Source organism: Corythoichthys intestinalis, chromosome 5, assembly GCF_030265065.1.
Source record: "Corythoichthys intestinalis isolate RoL2023-P3 chromosome 5, ASM3026506v1, whole genome shotgun sequence".
NCBI lineage: Eukaryota > Metazoa > Chordata > Actinopteri > Syngnathiformes > Syngnathidae > Corythoichthys > Corythoichthys intestinalis.
Genome location: NC_080399.1, coordinates 51,389,111 through 51,411,393, shown reverse-complemented (window position 1 = coordinate 51,411,393; position 22,283 = coordinate 51,389,111). Strand labels below are relative to the sequence as shown.

Genomic DNA, 22,283 nt, shown 5'->3' with positions numbered 1-22,283 from the left:
CGAAATACCCGTGCCCTCCGGAGAGAGCCCCTCACAATCCGCGCGCCAATTTCGTATGGGTCGTCCAAGTACGCTGTCATTGTCAGGAGGACACGTCCGCGGAGGAGTGCTGCTTAAATAGAGCGTGGTTAATTGGAATCCTGATGTTAAGCAAGATCTAACTCTGACACGACCAGGTTTGGCATGTGGCGTGTGTTGCCATAGCAACACTTCTCGGTTCCAACATATCCACCTTTCGTAGTCTCGCATAGCCGCGAACTTACGTCGCACGTGATAAAGTTACTCTCGAAGTTACCCTGCTAAGCCAGAAAACCGGCTTCGTAGTATAGGCCACTGGTTACACGTGTGGCGTATGTTGCCATGGCAACATTCCTCGGTTTCAACATATCCACCCTTCATAGTCCCGATTAGCCGGGAAGTTAGGCTGCACGTGATGAAGTTACCCTCGAAGTTACCCTGATAAGCCAGAAAATCGGCTTTGTAGTACAGGCCACAGGACATTACAGGCTGAAGGCTGAGCATGCATGCCCTCTACTGGCAATTCGTAGCCTACAGGAAACACAGACACCAAATAATTAATGCACTCAGAAGGGCAGGGAGATGTACTCCAAAAATCTTTCCAAGAAAAAGTAGTGTTACATTGATGAAAATTTGCTAAAGTTAAAGTACTGGTGTAAAAATCTAATCGAAGTAAAAGTGAAAAGTAACTCATTTACTGATTAAAAAAAACAATACAAGTCACATAAAAAACCAGAGTATATGTAATTCGTTACCCCCCCCCCCCCCCCCCCCGGCATGAGGCGTTGTCTGACGGTAATTAATCTTTACAGTTGTAATTGATAGATCCTCGCGCGATTTGAAGAAAAACGAAAAGAAGGAATGTATGTGGTGGATTTCTGTATGTACAGGAGGGGTGAGAAACTGGTAGTGATCCGGTAGGAGGAGACACAAATCTGTGCCATCTCTTCCGCGCTCGATCCTCACTAAACTGCACGGAAAACGAAGAATCCTTCGTTCCTTGTACAAAACACGACAGCAGTGAAATAATGTAGTTTATATTGTCAATTGGACTCGTCGCCTTAGTAAAGATAAAAGGCAATTCCCGACGTTTTTCCGACTGCCTTCTCTATGCATTGGCGTCCTCGGCCCCAGCGCACCGGCTTCAGCCATGTCGGCCAGGCATCCTGCCGCCGGCGACGGTGACAGAACGGACGGCGAAATGGGAGGTAATTGACTTATCTCATACATTTGGATCCTATTTGAACATTTCTACCCTTTCTACTCATCCTGGCGCTTTGGCATTAATGTGGGGCGCAAGGTCAGTGTTGCCGCTTCCGCTTGTTCCTTTCACAAGGGTTGACCGTAACTTTGAGCTTTTCCTAAAAGTAGGTCAGTAGATCAGTAGAGCAAAGTCGTGCTTTACACTGTTTGTGCAAAGCTATTCTGTATTTCGCATTTCCAGAGTATAGCGTGGAATCACCCCGTGTCGGCCTGTCAGTTGTCAAAATGGCATTTGAAATGGAAGTCGAGCATTTTCTATTTGTAGCCTTGAGAGACAAACAAAATCAAGCAAATGCTAGCTTAGCAATGTAGCCAGGCCTGTTTTTCAGCTGTTAAAAAAGTACCCATTTCAGCTATTTTCAACATTTTAGTAGTCCGTGGTAGGATTGACACCACGGTGTCGTTGTGTTTTTAATTCCAATAATGCTAGTTTAAACTGTATTGTAGATGTTCGAGCCCACTATTCCGTAATTTTTATTCAACTAATGGTGCCGAGAGGCAACCGGTTCAGAGTTAGCAAAACAACTACTTGTATTTAAAAAAAAAAAATGCATGCCTATATGTGATTTTTATAAAAGATTCACTGTTAACTTTCCTGTTTGTGGAAAACAATATGTAAGAAACCCTGCAAAAATGACACGACGATTGTTCCTTAGCCTGAAATATCAATAGTACAGTATTAAAAACAATTCTGTTGTCAACATTACTCCAGCGCTGCCATTCTTGTGTTTACACGAGCTTGCCTTCGGTAAGGACATGTTTTGAAATCTTGTGTTAAAGGCTCTCTTATAATTTTGTGAAAGGCATATTTTTTTCCCCCAATGAAATACACCAATATAAAGATTCTAGCCATGTTTTGAACTGTATGAAGCTGATCCATATATTATCTAGATGTATTTCTTGCTAAAACAATGCTCAAATATACCATGTTATGTTATGTTTGCTGGTTCACGCTTTTGGAGCTTATATGACTTATATGAGTAACTCAACAAATTTACGCATTTATTGAATTAACCGTCATTCATTTATTCATCAATTATGTAAAATGGCACCTGCAGCAGTCCCGTTTTGCGGTCCAGTAGGAAGGAAAGCGGTGTGGTGTTGGATTGAATTCGGTTCGCCACAGAAGGGCAAATATCCTGATCAGCATTATGTTTTGTGCAATAGCATACATTCACATTAACAGTAGATCATTACTCAAAATACCAAATAACGCATTTTTGTTTTAATGTGTTCTTGCATTCCATTATTAAAAAAGTAATTTTCCAATATTTGGAACTGTTTTATTCATAAAAAACGAAATGAGAGTGCACCCTGGTTTTAGTGTGTTATCTGAGTAGTTTTATACTTGATTGCAATCGAATTTGTTAGTTACTGTAATTTTCAGACTATAAGATGCTACTTTTTTCCTTAATTTTGAATCCTGCGTTTTATAGTCCAGTGCGGCTTATTTGTTGATTTATTTGCGTCAATAGGTAACATTTTATTTGACAGCGGCGTCATAAGCTTGCCATAAGACCTTCATAATTACGACATGACGCTATCATGGGCATTACTTAATGCTTATGACAGATCCGACAAATTCTGTCACTAACTCCATTTATGTCCATCTTGGATGTTTTACATCTAGGGCTGCAGCTATTGATTATTTTAGTAGTCGGTTAATCGATGAACTAGTTAGTTCGAATAATTGAGTAATTGGATAAGCAACATGAACAATTCAAATACCTGAGCCTCAAACGGTATAAGAAAATTAAATAAATAAGGATCTATGTACAACAAAAGAACAATTGGCTAACTTACATAGCAAAAGTCTGCTAGTTTAAATGCTATAAAACACTACCTTTTTATGTTTTTACAATGCTCCTAACAAATGGTTCAGACACATATTCCTACAAAAAAAGGCTAAATATACCTATAAACTAAATAACGAATGCACTAAAAAAACATTAGCTCAAACAAAAAATTGGCTTATGTTGGTCTATACAGTAAGTACTCTCTCTCTCCATTTAACATGGAGCAGCTGGATTCAGCCATGTGAAATGAGGCAGACTAGAGGGCAGTGTATCCACCCAAATAAATAAAACTAAATACAAATACTTTCAAAATTTACCATCACAATCACAACACCACTTTAATTAAACAAATACTCAAAGCAGCAAAATTGAATTTGAATCTTTTTTTTTTTTTTTTAATCGAATACTTGAGTTAATCGATTAATCGTTGCAGCACTAGTTACATCCATTCAAAATGTGAGATAATTTGCGGGATAACTCTAAATGGCATCTGCTATAAGCATTCATTAATGCTCATGACAGTGTCATGTAATAATTATGATTGTCTAATAACAGTCTTATGGCGCCACTGTCAAATAAAGTGTTACCAAATACCATAACTGTCAATTAATGAAACAACTGGAACAGTAAGTGAAGAAATAATGACCACTGAACATGAATTTAGATTGTTATTTACATCTGTAGCGCTGCAATGCATAATAGGAGGCATGTTGGACGACAACAGTGTTGACAGCAGGTGGCAGCAGAGCTTGACTGTCTCCCGCAAGGGAGCAGTGATGGCCAATTGAATCTTATTGAAGCAACGACGCTTTGCAGCCAATTGGTTTTAAGCTTCATGGTGGTTCATTTGGTCTTATGACAATCGTATGATGCCGCTGTCAAATACAGTGTTCCCGGTTAATAGCTTTAAGTGTAAATATCCCATAATACAGTGAGGACAGCTGCGGCTTAGAGTCCATTGCTTATTATCTATGAAAAAATGCCGTTTTTGTGTCAAATTTGTTGGGTGCAACGTATAGTCAGGTGGCGCCTTATAGTGCGAAAATTACGGTTATTCCTTCTGCAAACGTTAGGTTTTGAAATTGGTCGCAGTGTTATGTCACACCGTGCCTTATTATGCCAGTACATGCACTCTTCTTTCTTCATCCATAATGTTTTGGAAGAATATGCCTCAAAAACCAAAGTCAAATTTTAATATTTTAGACTTATGAGCACCGTAAGTATGTCTTTGTTCTTCTGTTGTGAGTTGTTATGCTATCATAAAAAGTTGGTTACCAATGGTGGAAACAAGGAAAACTGTGCTGGAAGACCTAGGGCTAAGGAAAGAATATCTCTGCTCAAAACAGTATGTGCAGCATAAATTAATAATATTCAGTTTACAAAAATTAATTTTATGAACTGGGGGGGAAAATTACTTCATTATTCATGTTATCATGAAAATTATGTTATTTGTTATGGGGGAAAATTAAATCAGATCCATATTACAACAACTTGTAAGTAGTGTATTTCTTTTTAATCAGTGGATGATTAATTGAATATAATTATGTCTTTCTGCTGCATTTGTTGTCCAGCTGGACTGTTCTGAGTCAGACGTCATGTGGAGGAACCATGGCTTATTTACATTTTTTTGTCCATCTCGTCTCATGTAGTGTTTACAGTACATGCTGCATTGGATCCCACTACAATAGGTGGTTGTCCGTCAGCCTCTTGTGAAAGAATTTTGCCTGAAAGAGGACAGATAGTTTCCAGTTAGACACAAGGAACCAATCAGTTCCTCAAACCTGCAGGAATTAATGTTTCTCAATACTGGTCTTAATTTGAGACAAGCTATGTTTGTGCTGCTTTTTTATTTTACCGGTACATATTTTATCATTTTTATTTTTTGTATTGCATTGTGTAATGATTTTTTATGTTTGTCCACTTTAAATGTAAGTAGGGAAACATAAATTGTCAAAACAAGAGATAACCCCCCCCCCCCCCCCCCAAAACAAAAAACGACAACAAAAACAACAAAACTAACCCATGTCTGTTATAAACATAGCTCACTGGTATGTTATGTTATATGAATTTTAATCTAGGAATTTATTTTTAGCACATAACATGCTAATTAATGTAGAAAATATCCAAAATCTATGTTTTTTTTTTTTTTTAATGGTTACAATATTACAATTTCACTCGATAAAAACATAATCATAGTGAATAAAATCAAATGCTAAATTGATTGTGGTGTAGTGATCTTAAAGTCAAAATACTGTGGCTATATTTACACATAATGGATGCTGTTTTGAAATGTTAAACTAGCTAACCTTTTATAACCATTCTACCTTACAAAGCTAGCTTGTCAGGACATGTCGACAGTAGATGTTCTTTCAAGAATTTAATGAAGTCAGCATATTAATGAGCGCAAAAAGATAATAGCTAAGATTTTTCATGTAGGGATGCCCTGTCATCTGTTTAACCTGGTTATCTGGCAGATGATCTGTTAATTGCTATTTGGGTCACTGTGTGGAAAAAAACTAAAAATAGATGTCATGGATATCTGCTGCATTTGGTTTGTGTCGTGCCATTCTCTCACGTTTCTGACTGACTTGCTTCTGAGCTGTGGCAACATAAGCTTGCCAGATGCATGTATTTAAGTAAAACTAGGACAGTGTAATCCACTAACCCTGAAACAAGTCCTTATGTGAGGTTTTTGTATGTTATACTGCAATTCCCCAAAATGTTACATTTACGGCATATCTACATGCACTGATATATTAATTTAAATGAATAAATATCTAAACCAGGGGTGGGCAAACTATTCCACAAATGGCAATCAATCAAAAGTGCATCTTTTCATCAATCAGATTCTTAAAGTGCATGTGACATGAAAAAGCATGTTTATTTCATAATACACGCAGTATTTTATGCCCCTGAATGATATGGGCCGCTTGGATGTGTGTGGAAGCGATCGCTATTTTTATTTAGTTTTTTTAATCCCACGCCATGAAAATGAGTGACTTCCGGCTTCGGTCTTGCATTGAGGAGGAGGGCGCTGTGACGTGTACGGTAAAAGAGGTCCTCTTCACGCTACAGTGTACTGTTGTGGATGAGGACAAAGGATTCAGCTGATTTTGCGGATTAATACGTTTATTTTTCGCATCACGCTAGCCAAACGGCTGCAGAAAAATTCTGTATGAGGGAGAGGCGTATGCGCCTTTTTGGAGTTTCAAAAGGTTCCCATTCACTGTGGATATTTACTGTGGGACTATTGGACTAACGAGGAAGTGAGTAAACATCTTGTTTTGTATTATGTCAAATACGAGTACAGCGATTACAAAGTAAACACTACAAACTTCCTTTAAATGAAAGACTACTTACTTTTGATCATTGACAGGCATGTAAAAAGCTCTCCTAATGCTCATTAGCAGCACGTTAGCTGCACAACAACTCCAGCCACCCTCCTCCGGGGAACGAACTGTAAATTGCTCTCCGCCGGGCGGTTTGCCGATCCCCAAAGACAGTCGACAACCGGGTCGTCATGTCAAATAATCCACGCTAGTTATGTGTGATTTTCCGCTTCGAAGACTTTGAAACAGCACTCTGTTCAGGTTAGCATGTCGGCTAGCTGTCACGCTTTCTGGTTTGTTTACATTCTCCGAAGCCGGGAAAGGGAAATGACATGTGTCCGATTTAGGTGTCATAAAATATTGTTCGGGAGGTGCGACAGTAAAGGTGAAGTCGACAGTTTTGACCATTATGGAGTAATTTTGCCATGTCGTCCTGAATAAATGCATTTTTATTATTTCATATTCCCTTCAGCACAAGACTGTTATTTGTCATGACCATGCCATTTATTTAGCAATTGGGGAAAATACTTGGATAAAAAGAATATCCTGTAAAAATATTGAAGTAAAGAGACAGAAACAATGACATTTTGCCGCTTTTCGTCGCGTTTTCCTCGTTGTGAATAGTTCCCCCTCGACGGGCTGACTGGTCCTTCTCAAGCCATTTATGTAGCTATTGGGGAAAAATGCTTGGATAAAAAGAATATCCTGTAAAAATATTGGAGTAGAGAGACTGAAACAATGACATGTTGCGGCTCTCTTCGTCACGTTTTCCTCGTTCTGAATAATTCCCCCTCAATGGGCTGAATAGTAAAACCGATGAGCCCAGTCTACCGCTGACGTCATCCACCTGTTAGGGACGCTAAAGCCCTATAATGGTAGGCGTGGCTAACCGGCAGATTAAAAGACTAATTTATCGTCATCTGTGCTTTGCTAAATTGTTGTATATAGTCGAATCGTCTCAAAATATGATTCTAATTCACATAATAATGCCATTTAAGACTTTTTTTCTCGTGTCGTATGCTCTATAAAGTAATGGTATTTTTTAGTACAAATGACCTTCATTTAGAAGATGCTCTATAGTTTCTGAACTATAATGCATTGCCATTTTAGTCAGCAAGAAGCATTTGCAGAAGAGGCAACAGATTATTGAGGAATGTAGTGAAAACCTCTGAAATCCAAACAGTAGTTATATGTCAAAAAAGCAGTGAATCCAGACAGAATCTATTGCAGGACAGTGGATGACCACTGATTAGTTCAGAGTTCAGACATTTTTTCTCTTTGGATCTAAAGGGGTGGAATCATATATCAATCATTATATAATCATTATAATGTATTTACTTGTCATGCATTAAGCAAACATTTATTCATTCAATTCTAACAAATTTTTATTGTACTGAGATACAACAGAAAAAGAGATTAACATTCCAAATTTTTTTACAATCTAAGAGTCATTTCACTTTTTCACCTCTGTTGTATTTTGTTGTTGTTGTTTATTGTTGGTTTTAAGATGTGCTGGTAGAGGAAAATCAAATGAACTGCATTCATCTGCCCAGCCTTATGACATCATCCAATATGGTTGGCATGTCTTTGAGCATGGAGCTGCCCCGGAAGCGAAAGGGCAGTGTGGACAACCAGTATGAGTATGCTTTTGATTTAATACTTCCAAACATATTCAATTGAAATACTTGCCAATAATTCTTAATTATTTCTTCTTCTTAGGGAAACACGATTGGCCCCCATCACCAATGCAGATATGGAAGAGGACCAAAACGAGTAGGTTTTGTATTTATGGGGGTGGGGGCGTATGTGGTTGTGTGTTTGCAGATGTATGCATGGATGTATATTTCCAGATGTGTTCAAAATTATTCAACAAAGACTGGAGCTACGTGTTGGAGTAATTCAAACGTTTAGTTTTCCTTAATCTTATTCATAATCGGAATAAATTAAGAAAAATTGACAGAAATGATTGAAATGAACTACCATTTTTATGAGTTCCACACTGGAAAAAAAATTATACCGCACCCAAAAGATTAATTTATATTGGCTTACCTTCAATGATTTCTTTAGACTAACTAAAGAAATATTTTCACATCTGAAAGATGGCATCATACCAACGGGTACTGTACTAAACACATATGTGTAATTTTGACAGTGAGAAAATAATTTTTTAAAAAGGGTATTTTATATATAGTATACTGTATTAAACATGGGTGTATTTAATTTATTGGTTTTGAAAGTGAATATTATGAATTGGATAAAAAAAAATTTAAAAAAAAAAGGTCAGAATCCACACAACACTATACTGTAGTATGGGTTAAATCATTTTGAGCACAACTGTATATACACATAAAATATACACTTGTGATAAGGATGCAACAATACTCAGTTTTATATTGAACCGTTCGATATGCCCTGTTCGATTCAATACGCAAAAATATTTGATGCAAATAAAAAGCTCCCAAAATGTATTTTCCGAATTTTTTTCTTGCGTGCCCTTGCTAATATGCCCGCGAAGCATCGAAAACTGAGGGCTGTGCCTTGAAAAGCTTTGAGACGGCTCTTCCCCGCGAGCAGCCCACCTCCTCTCCTCTCCCAAACTGCATTAAGGGTGGAGTGAAGTAGGCCTGTCGCGATAACAAATTTTAGTGTGCGATAATTATTCTCATAAATTATTGCGATATGCGATATTATTGCGCCCCACCCCCCCCAATTTTTTAAACCAATTTACAATAACACAGTGCGAATACAGTATATATTAATAGATGAAGTACACCCATTTAAACGCGATATTTACTCTTAAATTCAAATCTACTTTTTAAGAAATCACAACTAAAAACAATAGACCATACCTCTTAAGTAAAAAACAACAATATTTATACAGCACAGAAACACAGAATAAATGAAATGTGTTTAAAAAAAAAAAAAAATGCACTTAACAACTTCAGCATTTAGAAAATTTTTTCCCGTCATAGCTTCTGCAATGGTGTTCCATAGGGATGCAATGATACAGTTAAGTCATGGTTCGGTACGAATTTTGATACGAGGGACATGATTTTCGATCCGATTCAATACATTTAATGCTCTGTAAAAAAACAAAAAACAATTGTATTTTTTGTTTTTTGTTTTTGCTAACGAGCAAAAATTAAATTGCCATCATATAAACATGCATTTTAGTGCATAATATTTATGTGCTTACTTCTTACTGATATGAAAAAAAATTGCATAAAAGTGCTGAGAACAATCTTTACTGTTTGTAAAGTGAGGCAGGGCACACCGTTGATTGCTACAGCTCTCTTAGTAGCTAGGTTTACTACATGAGCAAGACATCCTATTTATGGTCCGAATCCATTTGTGTCACGTACTGAATTAACAATACTTGCAACATTATCTATAGGCACTGGTATGGATTGATTTGGCCTTCTTAATCTCATGTGACAAATGACAGTTTAGAATTCATCGATGTAGTATATGGACTACATGTCCCATAATCACTCTGGGCTCACGTAGCCAATGGCATGGGAAGTAGCACATCTAGTTTGCCATTTCATAATATCTAGTGTGTGCGCGCATTAAAAAAGTTAGCAAGCGCCGCGAAAGTCACGTCTGCTCATTACTACACAACACCAGCATATGAGGGCTTTCATATACAGGACGAGTTTGAAGCACAGCGCTCTTACCGGTAATTTCATTCAGCTGTTCTTTGTCAAAATGAGGTTATCCGTAGCAGCCAAGTCGGTAACAATGTTTTGGCGGACTTAATTGTAAATATCCAGCGTTGTGCCGAAAAATAGCCGCCCCGCGTGAAATGTCACTCCTGACGGGAGCGCCCGCACGTCAACAACACCGGTGTTCTGCCAAAATATTCTACATCGGCGAAACGTCCTACATTAGTCGAATTTGAGACCTAAAGTACTACCGTGCGCTCTAAACTTGTTTTGTTTAGATGCATACAGGAATAAGGTACTAAAAAATGCCTGCAGAAAATACTTAAATGTAGTTATATCAAATAAGGACGGTTTAAACACGCTACGTGACTAATGTGGTCAACTGCTTCAAAGCTAACACAAAAAAACACAATGGTTAAAAGTATGAGAGGGTAATACATGCAAAAAGTATCTTTGAGGCTGTGAAAAGGTTCTAAATAACTAAATAAAAACAAAAATAGTGAGTAATCGCCGCCTCTAACAGATGTGCGCATGCGTGTGAATGCATGCGCAAGCGCCCTGAGCATTGTGTAGAACGTTTCGCCGCGTAGTAAGGAATGGCCGAACACCGGCGCGCCATAGATGGTCCACAGTCACTCCGGAGCACTGACGCGGCCGGTATACGTTGAACAATAGGATATAATGGGAACAATTGGCTCTGGCGCTAGTTTTTGGCGGACCTGGAACGAAGATGCATTTTGCGCAGTTGGTAACGAACTATTAACAGCACGTCTGCCGCACGCGCACACACACGTGCACGCGAGGCGATAAATCGCAGCGGAAAAGTTATCGCCTCCATTTTTATATATCGCGCGATAAATGGAATTATTGCATATTGCGACAGGCTTAGAGTGAAGCACACTGCATTTGTTTGTGGCAGAGGTAACAGACACGACAATCATGGCTGGCGAGGAAAGAAGTTTGAGGAGGCGGCTTCAGCGTCCTACAGATCCGCTGTGTGGCAGCATTTTGGGGTGGCTGATATGCTATCCCCTCTCGTACATATTTCACAAAGACTGCCTTACCGGATATTTACAACGAAGTCCGCCAAAACATTGTGACCGACTTGGCTGCTACGAACAACCTCGCTTTGACAACAGACAGCTGGACACTGACAGCTACCTCACGGTTACATAATGAACAATTAGTGGCAAATTAAGAGCACTGTACTTCAAATTTGTCCTGTTTATGAAAGTCAATTGTCATATGCTGGTGTTGTGCAGTAATGAGCAGATGTGACATCTGTGGTGTTTGTCAACTTTTTTAATGCTCCGGCAACACTCGCGCACACACTAAATATCATCAAATAGCAAACTAGATGTGCCACGTTAGATCTCCCCCCCCAAGTCCCATTCCATTGACTATGTGAGCCCAGAGTGATCATGGGACACAGAGTCCATATACTACATCGATGAATTAAAAACCGGCATGACTGAATGGAAGTTAAGCAGGCCAAATCAATCCATACCAGTGACTATTGATCAGGAGTGGGCAGGCAAACTATTCCACAAAGGGCCGCTATAGGTGCGGGTTTTTGCTGCAACCCATCAAGAGGACACCTTTTCACCAATCTGGAGTGTTATTAGTGCAATCAGTTGATTGCAGTCAGGTGCTTCTTGTTTCCATTGAAACCTCATTGGTTAAAAGCACTGTGCTGGATCAGTTGGAACAAAGACCAGGACCCACTGCGGCCCTCGAGGACCGGTTTGCCCACCCCTGCTATAGATAATGTTGCAAATATTGTCAATTCAGTATGTCTACAGATGACTCTGACCACAAATAGGATGTAGCAAATAGGAGCTGTAGCAATCAACAGTGTGCCCCGCCTCACTTTACAAACTGTAAACATTGTTCTCAGCACTTTTATACAAAATTTCTTCAGATCATTAAGTAAGCACATAAATATTATGCACTAAAATGCATGTTTATATAATGGCAATGTTATCTTTGCTTGTTAGCAAAGTAAAAAAAACATCGAAAAAAAACACTTGTATATTTTGTTTCAGAGCATTAAATGTATTGAATCGAAAATCGTGTCCCTCGTATCGAAGATCGTACTGAATTGTGACTTAACTGTATCGTTGTATCCCTACTTGTCGACAATTTTGAGACTAAGCCAATGTTAACAAATGAAAAGACTCTCAATGTGACAAAAGCGATAAATAATAAATTCTGTTAGACCTGTCGCGATAACAAATTTTTGTAGTCAATATATTGTCTCATAAATTATTGCCGATATGTGATAGTGATCCCTTGCTACTTCGCGCTTCATACTTCGCACCCCGAGTCCATCGGATTTTTTTCAATTAAAAAAAAAAAGCTCAATAAAGACGGTAGTTTTTTAAAAAATATTAAGATACAGTGATACCTCGGCTCACGAACGCTTAAGCTCACGAACTTTTCGCCTCAAGAACATTAAATTCGCGAGCATATAGTCTCTGCTGGCGAACTAGTTTTCGGCGGACGAACCAAGCCACGCGGTCGGACAGCGCCACGAGAAGCTGACGCACGCTCACGGCGTCCCAGTTCGTCCCCTCCCTTTCGTTGAGTGCGTACGTGGTTTGTGTTTGATAGACATTTTGGACCATATTGAGTGTACTTTTGCTATTATGGGACCGAAAAAGAGTTACATACAGTCCTTATGGAAGGTGACTCGTGTTACCAATTCGCCCTCGACTGGTAATTGGCGGTGCTTTCAGCTTCCCACCGTCGTGAGAAGTGGACCGGCGAGTCACGTTGGCTCGTTGTCGTCGGTTGTCTTCGGTTCGCCCGATTTCCTCTCCAGAAAGGAGGCGGCGTGCATACAAACACCCAGAGGCGTCGGATGGCTTTTTGTGGGCACTTTTATTAACAACCAAAAGCATGTGGGGGGCACAGCAGTGGAGTCTACGCTAACTGCGCACTTTGCCGGTAACACTCTCCTTCCAAACAGTAACTCCCTCCCTCCTCCTCCCACTCCCATACCATCGCAAAGGTAAATAAAACAACTTTATTATACAGTACAGTTTATTTCTTTAATTATAATACAATAGCACACTTATTATACATAAAATAAGGTATATTTTTGTGTAGTTTTAAGGCTTATTTAGTAGAAAATTATGTTTTATGGGGACCTGGGAACGGATTATTCTCATTTTAATGGTTTCTTATGGGAAATAAATGTTCGGAAGACGAACTTTTCGCCTCACGCACACTTTCTGGGAACCAATTATGTTCGTGAGCTGAGGTATCACTGTATATGCATGTATACATCTACAAATCCTTGATTTTAAATATATATTAGAGCTGTCAAACGATTAAAATTTTTAATCAAGTTGATCAAAGCTTAAAAATTAATTAATGGTAATTAATCGCAATTCAAACCATCTATAAAATATGCCATATTTTTCTGTAAATTATTGTTGGAATGGAAAGATAAGACGGATATATACATTCAACATACTGTACATAAGTACTGTATTTGTTTATTATAACAATAAATCAACAAGATGGCATTAACATTAACATTCTGTTAAAGCGATCCATGGATAGAAAGACTTGTAGTTCTTAAAAGATAAATGTTAGTACATTTAAATTTTATATTAAAACCCCGCTTATGTTTTCGTTTTAATGAAATTTGTAAAATTTTCAATCAAAAAATAAACTAGTAGCTCACCATTGTTGATGTTAATAATTACACAATGCTCATGGTGCTGAAACCCATAAAATCAGTCGCACCCAAGCGCCAGCAGAGGGTGACACAACATCAAAAAACACAAGTAACAAGTGGACATGACACTGTGCTGTCATTTTAATCTGTTTGAGCGGGGCATGTGTGTTAATTGCGTCAAATATTTTGACGTGATTAATTTTAAAAATTAATTACCGCCCGTTAATGCGATAATTTTGACAGCCCTCATATATATATATCTCATTTATCATAATTATTACCTTTGCAGTGCTAAAAAAAACATTAAAATAAATATACAAGGTTTATTTTTAATCTAGATTTTTTTTTTTATTATACTTTGGGGGGGAGCATGTCTCTTGCCAATGCTGTTCAATCTGAACATATACATTGAACACACCAAAAAAAAAATTTTTTTTACCAAATGTAAATAAGCTCCGCCTCAACTTTGCGGTGGCAGGGGGTCACTGTATTATTGCCATTTTAGTTAAACCAATTCAATCACTAATGTAGTGACAATACATCCTAATAAATCACCTAATTTATTTTATTTATTAATTATTATTGTATCAAATGCAATAAATTGCTATTCTTAAATAAAACGCACTATATTATAAAAATGATATTCAAAAAAAAAAAAAAAATCATGCCACCTGTGTAAATTTTATTGTATAGAAATAAATACTGCCTTTGAAACAGCTGTTTTTGCACTTTCTTGTGAAAAAGAGCAGTTTAAGGTCAGCTGTGTTGTATAGGCATGTTGAGAAATAAGTACTGCCTTTGAAATGGTCAATGTTTTTACACTTTTGTTTTAAAAAATAAATAAAAAAGTAGCCTACGGGCAGATTTTTGTTGTGTGGGCATGTTTCCATCGTCCCTGTTGAATCATTGGGGCATTTTGAATAAATAATGGACATGTTTGGCTACTTTATTAATTAATGATGTATGATGCATCGATAAACGTGATCATCGTCAATCCCGTAATCATCGTTCAATCATCGAATCGTTGCACCCTGAATCGTAATCGAATCAAATTGTTGGGTACCTAAGATGGCACACCCCTAACTCTAACCAATTTATTGATGATCAAAATAGTTGTTGATTATCAATTTATTGTGCACCTCTCAGCAATTGTGTTGAAACATCCTGTACTCTGGTCCCACTAGAATAGGTGGTCTTCTGTCAGTCAGTCTTCATGAAGCATTTTTAATGGGTCTTGCAGACCTCTTGATAACATCGTCATCTTCTGACAAACTCTTGTGCAAATTTTCTTCTGCAGTGTTTTAAATTGCAACATTTTTCCCCTGCGTATAGCTCAGATGGAGAGGACCAGCAAGCCAAAATGAAATGTTTCAGGTAATAAACACCACTATTTACTCAATATCAAGGAAACTATTTTTGCTGTTTCACTTAAGGGAGGATGGGGAGTTAAAACATATTTGCTTTGTCTTTGCAGAGAACCACACAGCCAAATTGAAAAGAGAAGACGGGACAAAATGAACACTCTGATTGACAAGCTGTCAGACATGATTCCAACTTGTAACCCAATGTCTCGGAAGCTAGACAAACTGACTGTGCTCAGAATGGCTGTGCAGCACCTCAAATCCCTTAGAGGTACCAGATCTTACTAAGAACCATAGCTAAAGTTGATTGGTTGAACCTTTCAAATCACAGCATGAATCGGATTCTCTACAACTGAAGAGCATTTATATTTCTATTATATCAGGCTTATTGCAACCATACTTCCACTCTTAAACACTCATATAACATTAGAGATTGAGAAGTATAAAACATGTTATGCGTGCTTAAAACTGTTACTATTACTTTGTTGGTGAATGAAAAACCGACAGTGATCACAGAAATAATTTAACATATAATAGTAATATTTTAAAAATAATAATGAAAATGAACCAATGAAAATCGAACATTGCTTTTGAATTTCATTTCAAACTTGTGAATCAGGCCTTGGTGGCATTTAAAAAAAAAAAGATTAAAACATTTTACCTTGAGGACATGTTTTTTTTTTAGCATCGGAGGTGTCTTCAAACTTTTAAGCAGTCTTGCAGTTGTCAAAAGAAATTAGAAAGAAATTTCTAGACGGGCATGTCAAAGGAATATGGCCTCTCCAAGCAGCTTGGTATATTCAAACAATTAAGATTCACGTGACTTTAGCCAACTAATCAGGACATGGCCACAGGAGAAAAAATGATGACAAATTAAAGAGAATAAATACTGTATATGAGTGACAAAAGAGCTGAGGAAAATCTTCCAAAAAGGTCAATTCCAAGGCCATGGTCCATCGATGTCAGATTGCAACATCCGCCGTCATTTGAGCCATAGGAGACTTTATGATAATGAGAAACAACCATCACCGTTGATTACATATCGGGAAAAAGGCATGACTGAAATTTGCCAAATTGCATGTTGACTATCTATTAAGCTTCTGGAATATGGACCTTGACCAAAATCAAAATTTTGGCATAGTACATAGATGCAAAAATCAAACATCCAAATAATTGTACATTGTCCCAACTATAAAACATTCAGCAGCCTCTGTTTTCCTCTGAGGCTTTGTTTTTTTTTTAAATACCTGGCAGAGGGGTTCCCTGAACGGCATGGTTGATTGAATTCCAAAACCGCTTTTGGACTGTAGGAATCGGAGTACTTAGTTCCTACGGTATATCTATCGGCCTCTCCAGTAGTTATAGGAACTATCCTTCGCCAGGCCCAGTGTTCATGGGTACTGTGCCTGATACAAACTGCTGTGACGTTGTAGTCTTGGCCAGTGACGCATTATTTACACGCCACACACACCTCTAGCAAAATAAAGCCATGCAAACTAAGCTGAACGGAAAACAGCGAAATTGACACAGTCAAGGACACAGAGCAATTCTTTTATGTTTGAAGGGAATGGTTTCCATTGGCAAGCTAATCCAGTGTGTAACGATCAGACTGGGAGAGCACACAGATTTAGTACAGAGTAGTTTTTTTTTTTTTTTTTTTTTTAATGTAAATATGGCAGCTCCTCGAGACGTGCGAGTATGGAAGGGGCGTAACAGCTTATTTCAGCCAATCACTAAACACCTACGTAATTGAGATCCTACAGCCCAACTGAAAGTCCCTACCTAAGGGTAGGAGCTAGGATGGTTCTGGAAACTCAAATCCTACATGTGCAAACACGCAAAATGACGTCATCGCCTCCTAAAAGGTTCTAGGTACTGTGAATAGTTCCTACAGTGCGAAAGCTGCTTAAGACTATCAAGAACTTCGCTGCTGAGTGAGCGAAAGCTTGGTCATGGGTTTTGCAACAGGATAATGACCCATAACACGGTTAAAAACTCACAAGAATTGCCCAGAGTTTTTCTGAAGAGGCCTTCTATGAACCCTGTGAGCCCTAAATCCTATTGATTATCTGTGGAAGGACCTGAAACATGGTATATGAAGAAAACAAGCACCCTTGACGCCAAAGACAAATGGAACAGAGTCCTCATGAAGATTAGGCCAAAATACCTGTTGATAGGTGCAGAGGTCTTATTGAAAGGTATGAAATTTTTATTAAAGTGATTCATATCTTGTGTAAGAAAATACAAAGGTTTCCATCAAAAATGTCTGCAGGCCTGTTCATGAGTTATTAAAAAGAATTCTGTTTAGCCAAGATTCAAAAGTGTTGTCTGTTTTTCAGTGGGTTATTTTGATTACATTTAAATTGATTTTTTTAAATATATTAATACATATATGATGTGTGTTTTTCTTTCCAACATTTCTGAGTATTTGTGTAGTATTATTTAGAGTTGTCAACTGTGAATATTTTCTCCGTCCATGAGGCATGCGCATATCAAAATCTGTAATGGAGAGACCATATTAACTGGTGTACAGGATAAGCTTTGAAAGCAACACATTTTAAACATTAGAGCAACACACAGGATTATTTTCAACAGACGAGTAAAAATGGGACAGAAAAAAAACACTGCACAGCAATATAACAAGGAAATACTACAAGTATGTGGGTCATTCCAGAATTCTAGAACAATTTGGCTTCAAAAGTCTTGGAAAAACAAGCCTTCACTTCTCTGCTACATATCATCAATAAGTGACAATCAAATAAATACTTGATTGTCATAATTTGGTATTTACAATATTATTTAGCAATAGGGTTACAAATTGTACAATTAGTTTTTTTTTCCAGGTGTAGAGCTTAGCTGAGTAAGATTCTTTACACCTAGGTTATTTTTTATGTCATTATTATTTTTCTAATTTGGTCTCAGGACAAGTAGAAATATAAAATGTACCCTAATTCTGGGATGATCCTTTTTGTATTAACTCATTTACAACCTTTTTTTGTTGTTGTTGTTGTTGTTCTTCCCCCATTTGTCCTTTGCCATTTAGAAATGTACAATGTTTTTTTTTTTTTTTTAATCTTATGATATACATAGATGCATATCATAGTAAATCTTAGTTGTTAGGGACCTTCTACGAATAAATTTAGGAAAATGAGTGAACTGGCCCATTCGGCATATATTACAGAGTTGGAATGGTTTTTAACTGTCCCCATTTTATAGGTTCTGCAATCTCCTTTTCTGACACCAACTACAAACCGTCATTCCTGCCTGATGAGGAACTCAAACACCTTATTTTGAAGGTAAAAATGTGCGGGGTCTAACTTGATATGCTCTAACCTGGCGTTTTCTATTGTAATTCAGAGGCTTTAGTGCACTTCATATTCATGTTTACTGATAAGTCTTCATGACCTCATTATGGGGATGGCTAGTGGATTCGTCACTGTAGCCAAAAATGTTCCCTCCGTGTCCAAATAACAGTACAGTGGTGAAGTGCTTTGTTGCTTTGTTGCAATGAATAACATAAATGGTGTCAATAAAACAATGTTACCACCAAGTTCCCAAGATTGAAAAGTAGAAGAGATGTCTTCAGTTGATTCGGTGATTTAGCTCTCTAATCATGAAAAAAACATTCAAGTGTAAGGTAGCATCAGCAGCTAGGCAAGCCTAGGCATCATTACCTTTTAGCTTTACGACAGGTCATCACCGATATTGATTGATTATTCATGAAAATGAAATCAAAAATTCAGGAAATGGTCATCCACAATATACATATGTCGTTATTGAAGAGTTTAAAGGTGTTCTTTGCCAGTTTAAACTTAGATTTGACAGTCCAAAAATAAATAAAAATTCATAAGAATTAAGTAATTATTTGAGATTATAAGGACTATTTCCAATATTTATGTAAAAAATATAAAGGTGCTCATTTTTTCTGCCTTGTGGAACCGGAATGAGGGAGGGAGAAATCAGCTTTCAAGTTAGACAGTTTTACTTTTAGGTTTTCCTGAGAATCTGAGACACAAGATGGCTTGCAATATGTGCTGCGTAGGAAATCATTACACTCTGATGAGTGATACAAAAAATAATAATAATAATCAAGTATGTCCTTAGGAAGCAAAGAGAGGTAGGTAATGCACGCCTAGAACATACTGTTATTTATTCTGCAATTTAGTATTTAATTATGTTTCATTCTTTTCCCAGATGTAAGTCCATGTACATGTAGATCGTCCTCAAATCAGAACTCTAAAATCTGTGGATGGCAGATGGTAAAGCAGTGGGGCTGCAACAGAGTGCCTATAGTGAGGGAAGGGCTTTCCCTGACAGGAGGCATCTGACAAATCTCAAAGGGAACATGCTCCCTGCTTTTGTCGATGACTGAAGAAGAGCGGAAGTAACCATGACACTGCTTAAACCACCCTAAGTGTTTATGTATTTGTTTACAGATATATATATTAGGGCTGTCAAAATTATCGCGTTAACGAGCTGTAATTAATTTTTTCAATTAATCCCGTTAAAATATTTGACGCAATTAACGCACAAATGCCCCGCTCAAACAAATTAAAATGAGAGCACAGTAAAAGGTGTACTTGTTGTGTTTCTCGGAGTTTCGCCGCCCTCTGCTGGCGCTTGGGTGCGACTGATTTTATAGGTTTCAGCACCCATGAGCATTGTGTAAGTAATTATTGACATCAACAATGGCGGGCTACTAGTTTGTTTTTTGATTGAAATTTTTACCAATTTTACTAAAACGTAAACATGAAGAGGGGTTTTGATATAAAATTTCGATAACTTGTCTTTTAAGAACTACAAGTCTTTCTATCCATGGATCGCTTTAACAGAATGTTAATAATGGTAATGCCATCTTGTTGATTTATTGTTATAATAAAGAAATACAGTACTTATGTACCGTATGTTGAATGTATATATCCATCTTGTCTTATCTTTCCATTCCAACAATAATTTACAGAAAAATATGGCATATTTTATAGATTAATTGCGATTAATTAATTTTTAAGCTGTAATTAACTCGATTAAAAATTTTAATCGTTTGACACCCCTAATATATATATATATACTGTATATATATATATATATATATTCCGTCACTAATCAATTTTACTAACATGAAATGCTTAAGAATAAATGTGATTTTCTCTCATTATGATGTATGTCTGTCACAACATCATATTGTAAAAATTTTGTTTAACACACCACCAGATAAATATATAATTGGGAAAAGTACTTCAATATCTATTTGACAGCCTGGGTAAAGGGAAGATGGACTATGTAACAATGACAAGTCTTTGCACAGGTTTTTGTTGCTCCCACTCAATTTATTTGAAGTACATTTGTTTCTCTAGTTTCTGCATATTTGATAAATGACAACACCTAAAACAGCTGTTTAACTGGTACAAATGAACAAATATTGATATAACTATCAGACAATTGAAATTTGGGGAAGCGTTTGCAGGCTTAATGGATCAAAATCCTACTCTAGTAGATGCAAAGAATGCATTGTCAATATGCATAACTATCATTTAACTTGATAAATTTGGGCAAAAGACTATCCTTATGAAAGGGTTATAAAACATTAATGTTTGCCTGTGTGTAATCTTTAAGAATGAGCGAGATTACAAGATCTGATTAGAAGCCAATGCCACCAGAAGGCATATGCCAGCTCCAATCAGGTCGAGCGTAGCGTACAGTACAAAAAAAAAGAAAAAAAAACTCATTACAGTGAAAACCATGACCTGTTTCTTAGCGACAGCCATGGTGTTTCACCTTAGCAACAGGAGGTATGGACACGGAAGTGGTATCCTGATGTTATACTAACCATCCCCATAGTTTCTTGACAATGGCATTACATTGACGCACATACAGTGGTGAGAACAAGTATTTGATACACTGCCAATGGGAAAACCCATTGGCAGTGTATCAAATACTTGTTCTCCCCACTGTTTTCTTTAGTTTCTCTTTTTTTGTTGTTGTTGTCGTGCAGGCTGCAGATGGGTTCCTGTTTGTAGTCGGCTGTGATCGTGGGAAAATTGTTTTTGTCTCTGAGTCCATCACGAAGATATTAAATTATAGTCGGGTAACACTTTTGTTTTTTCCCCTCCATACAGTTTTTTCTTTTTTTTTTTTTTAACTATGCCTGAAGCATGAGAATCTCCTGATACAATAAATGAGCCACAACTAAAAAATAGACCACACCGACAAGGAAGAAGACATTATGACCACCATATAGGACCACAACAACACACATCCATCCACAACCAACATCCATCACAAGAGCCATATCAAATACTGTATTGCATACAGCATTTTCAGTTATGCTGTATAGTTCAACGTCACTGTAAACTGAAACTATAATAGAAATATATTGTCATAAAAATAATTGACAGTGTTAACAAATAGGTTGTTTTAAATGATTTAGATAGAAAACATTAATCAAACTGTTGTATTGGATATGATATTGTGCAAGTTGACATAATAAAGTGTCTGGTCTGTGTTTACAAAGCCATTATCTCGGCAGAAATAAAACTGTTGTCACTTTTGTTTCCATTTCAACTTAATAATTCTTGTATTTGCTAGTGTGCTCTTGGGTGTAAAATTTTACAATCACTGTACACTTATGTTTTAATGTACTAATTACTTTAATTGTATGGATTAGGTGATCTTGGGCACCACGTGATGGTCAGGTTGCTAAATTCTGATTTCGTCCTGCAGGTAGAACTGATTGGACAGAGCTTATTTGATTATGTCCACCCGAAAGACATTGGCAAAGTGAAGGAGCAGCTCTCAGCCTCTGAACTGTACCCACGGGAACGGCTCATAGATGCGAAAAGTTAAGCGATTGTTTTCTTTATCAACGCGCGTGTAAGAGAAGACTATGTAACTTTGTCGTACTTACAGCTGGTTTGCAGGTCCAGGCTGAACTCCCAGTCGGCGCAGCACGACTGTGTTCAGGTGCACGGCGTTCCTTCTTCTGCCGCATGAAGTGCAACAAAAACTCAGTCAAAGTTGAGGAGAATGAATTTCAGGCCAGCACTTCCAAAAAGAAAGGTAGTGAAATAACTTTTTTCCACTGAAGACTGAACCACTGACATCACCAAATTGACTGATTTGGCATCAGTATGAACAGTACCCTGTATGCGACCCCTTGTTGTCGC

General features: G+C 37.5%; 1 protein-coding gene across 6 annotated transcripts in view; it reads left to right on the top strand.

Annotated features, from left to right (window-relative positions):
• bmal2 (basic helix-loop-helix ARNT like 2) overlaps window positions 1-22,283 on the top strand; it is a 36,935-nt gene that overhangs the window by 2,448 nt on the left and 12,204 nt on the right. The window contains exons 1-9 of one of the 6 annotated variants that reach the window (XM_057836523.1): window positions 924-1,226; window positions 7,914-8,040; window positions 8,126-8,179; window positions 15,092-15,133; window positions 15,234-15,391; window positions 18,337-18,416; window positions 21,113-21,205; window positions 21,841-21,958; window positions 22,027-22,176. In XM_057836523.1, the coding sequence (XP_057692506.1) occupies window positions 1,169-1,226; window positions 7,914-8,040; window positions 8,126-8,179; window positions 15,092-15,133; window positions 15,234-15,391; window positions 18,337-18,416; window positions 21,113-21,205; window positions 21,841-21,958; window positions 22,027-22,176 (880 nt within the window). In that variant the 5' untranslated portion in view covers window positions 924-1,168. Of the gene's footprint in view, window positions 1-923; window positions 1,227-7,913; window positions 8,047-8,125; window positions 8,180-15,091; window positions 15,134-15,233; window positions 17,319-18,336; window positions 18,417-21,112; window positions 21,206-21,840; window positions 21,959-22,026; window positions 22,177-22,283 lie in introns of those variants that run through there. The other 5 variants (XM_057836522.1, XM_057836526.1, XM_057836525.1 and 2 more) reach the window with 5 other exon arrangements.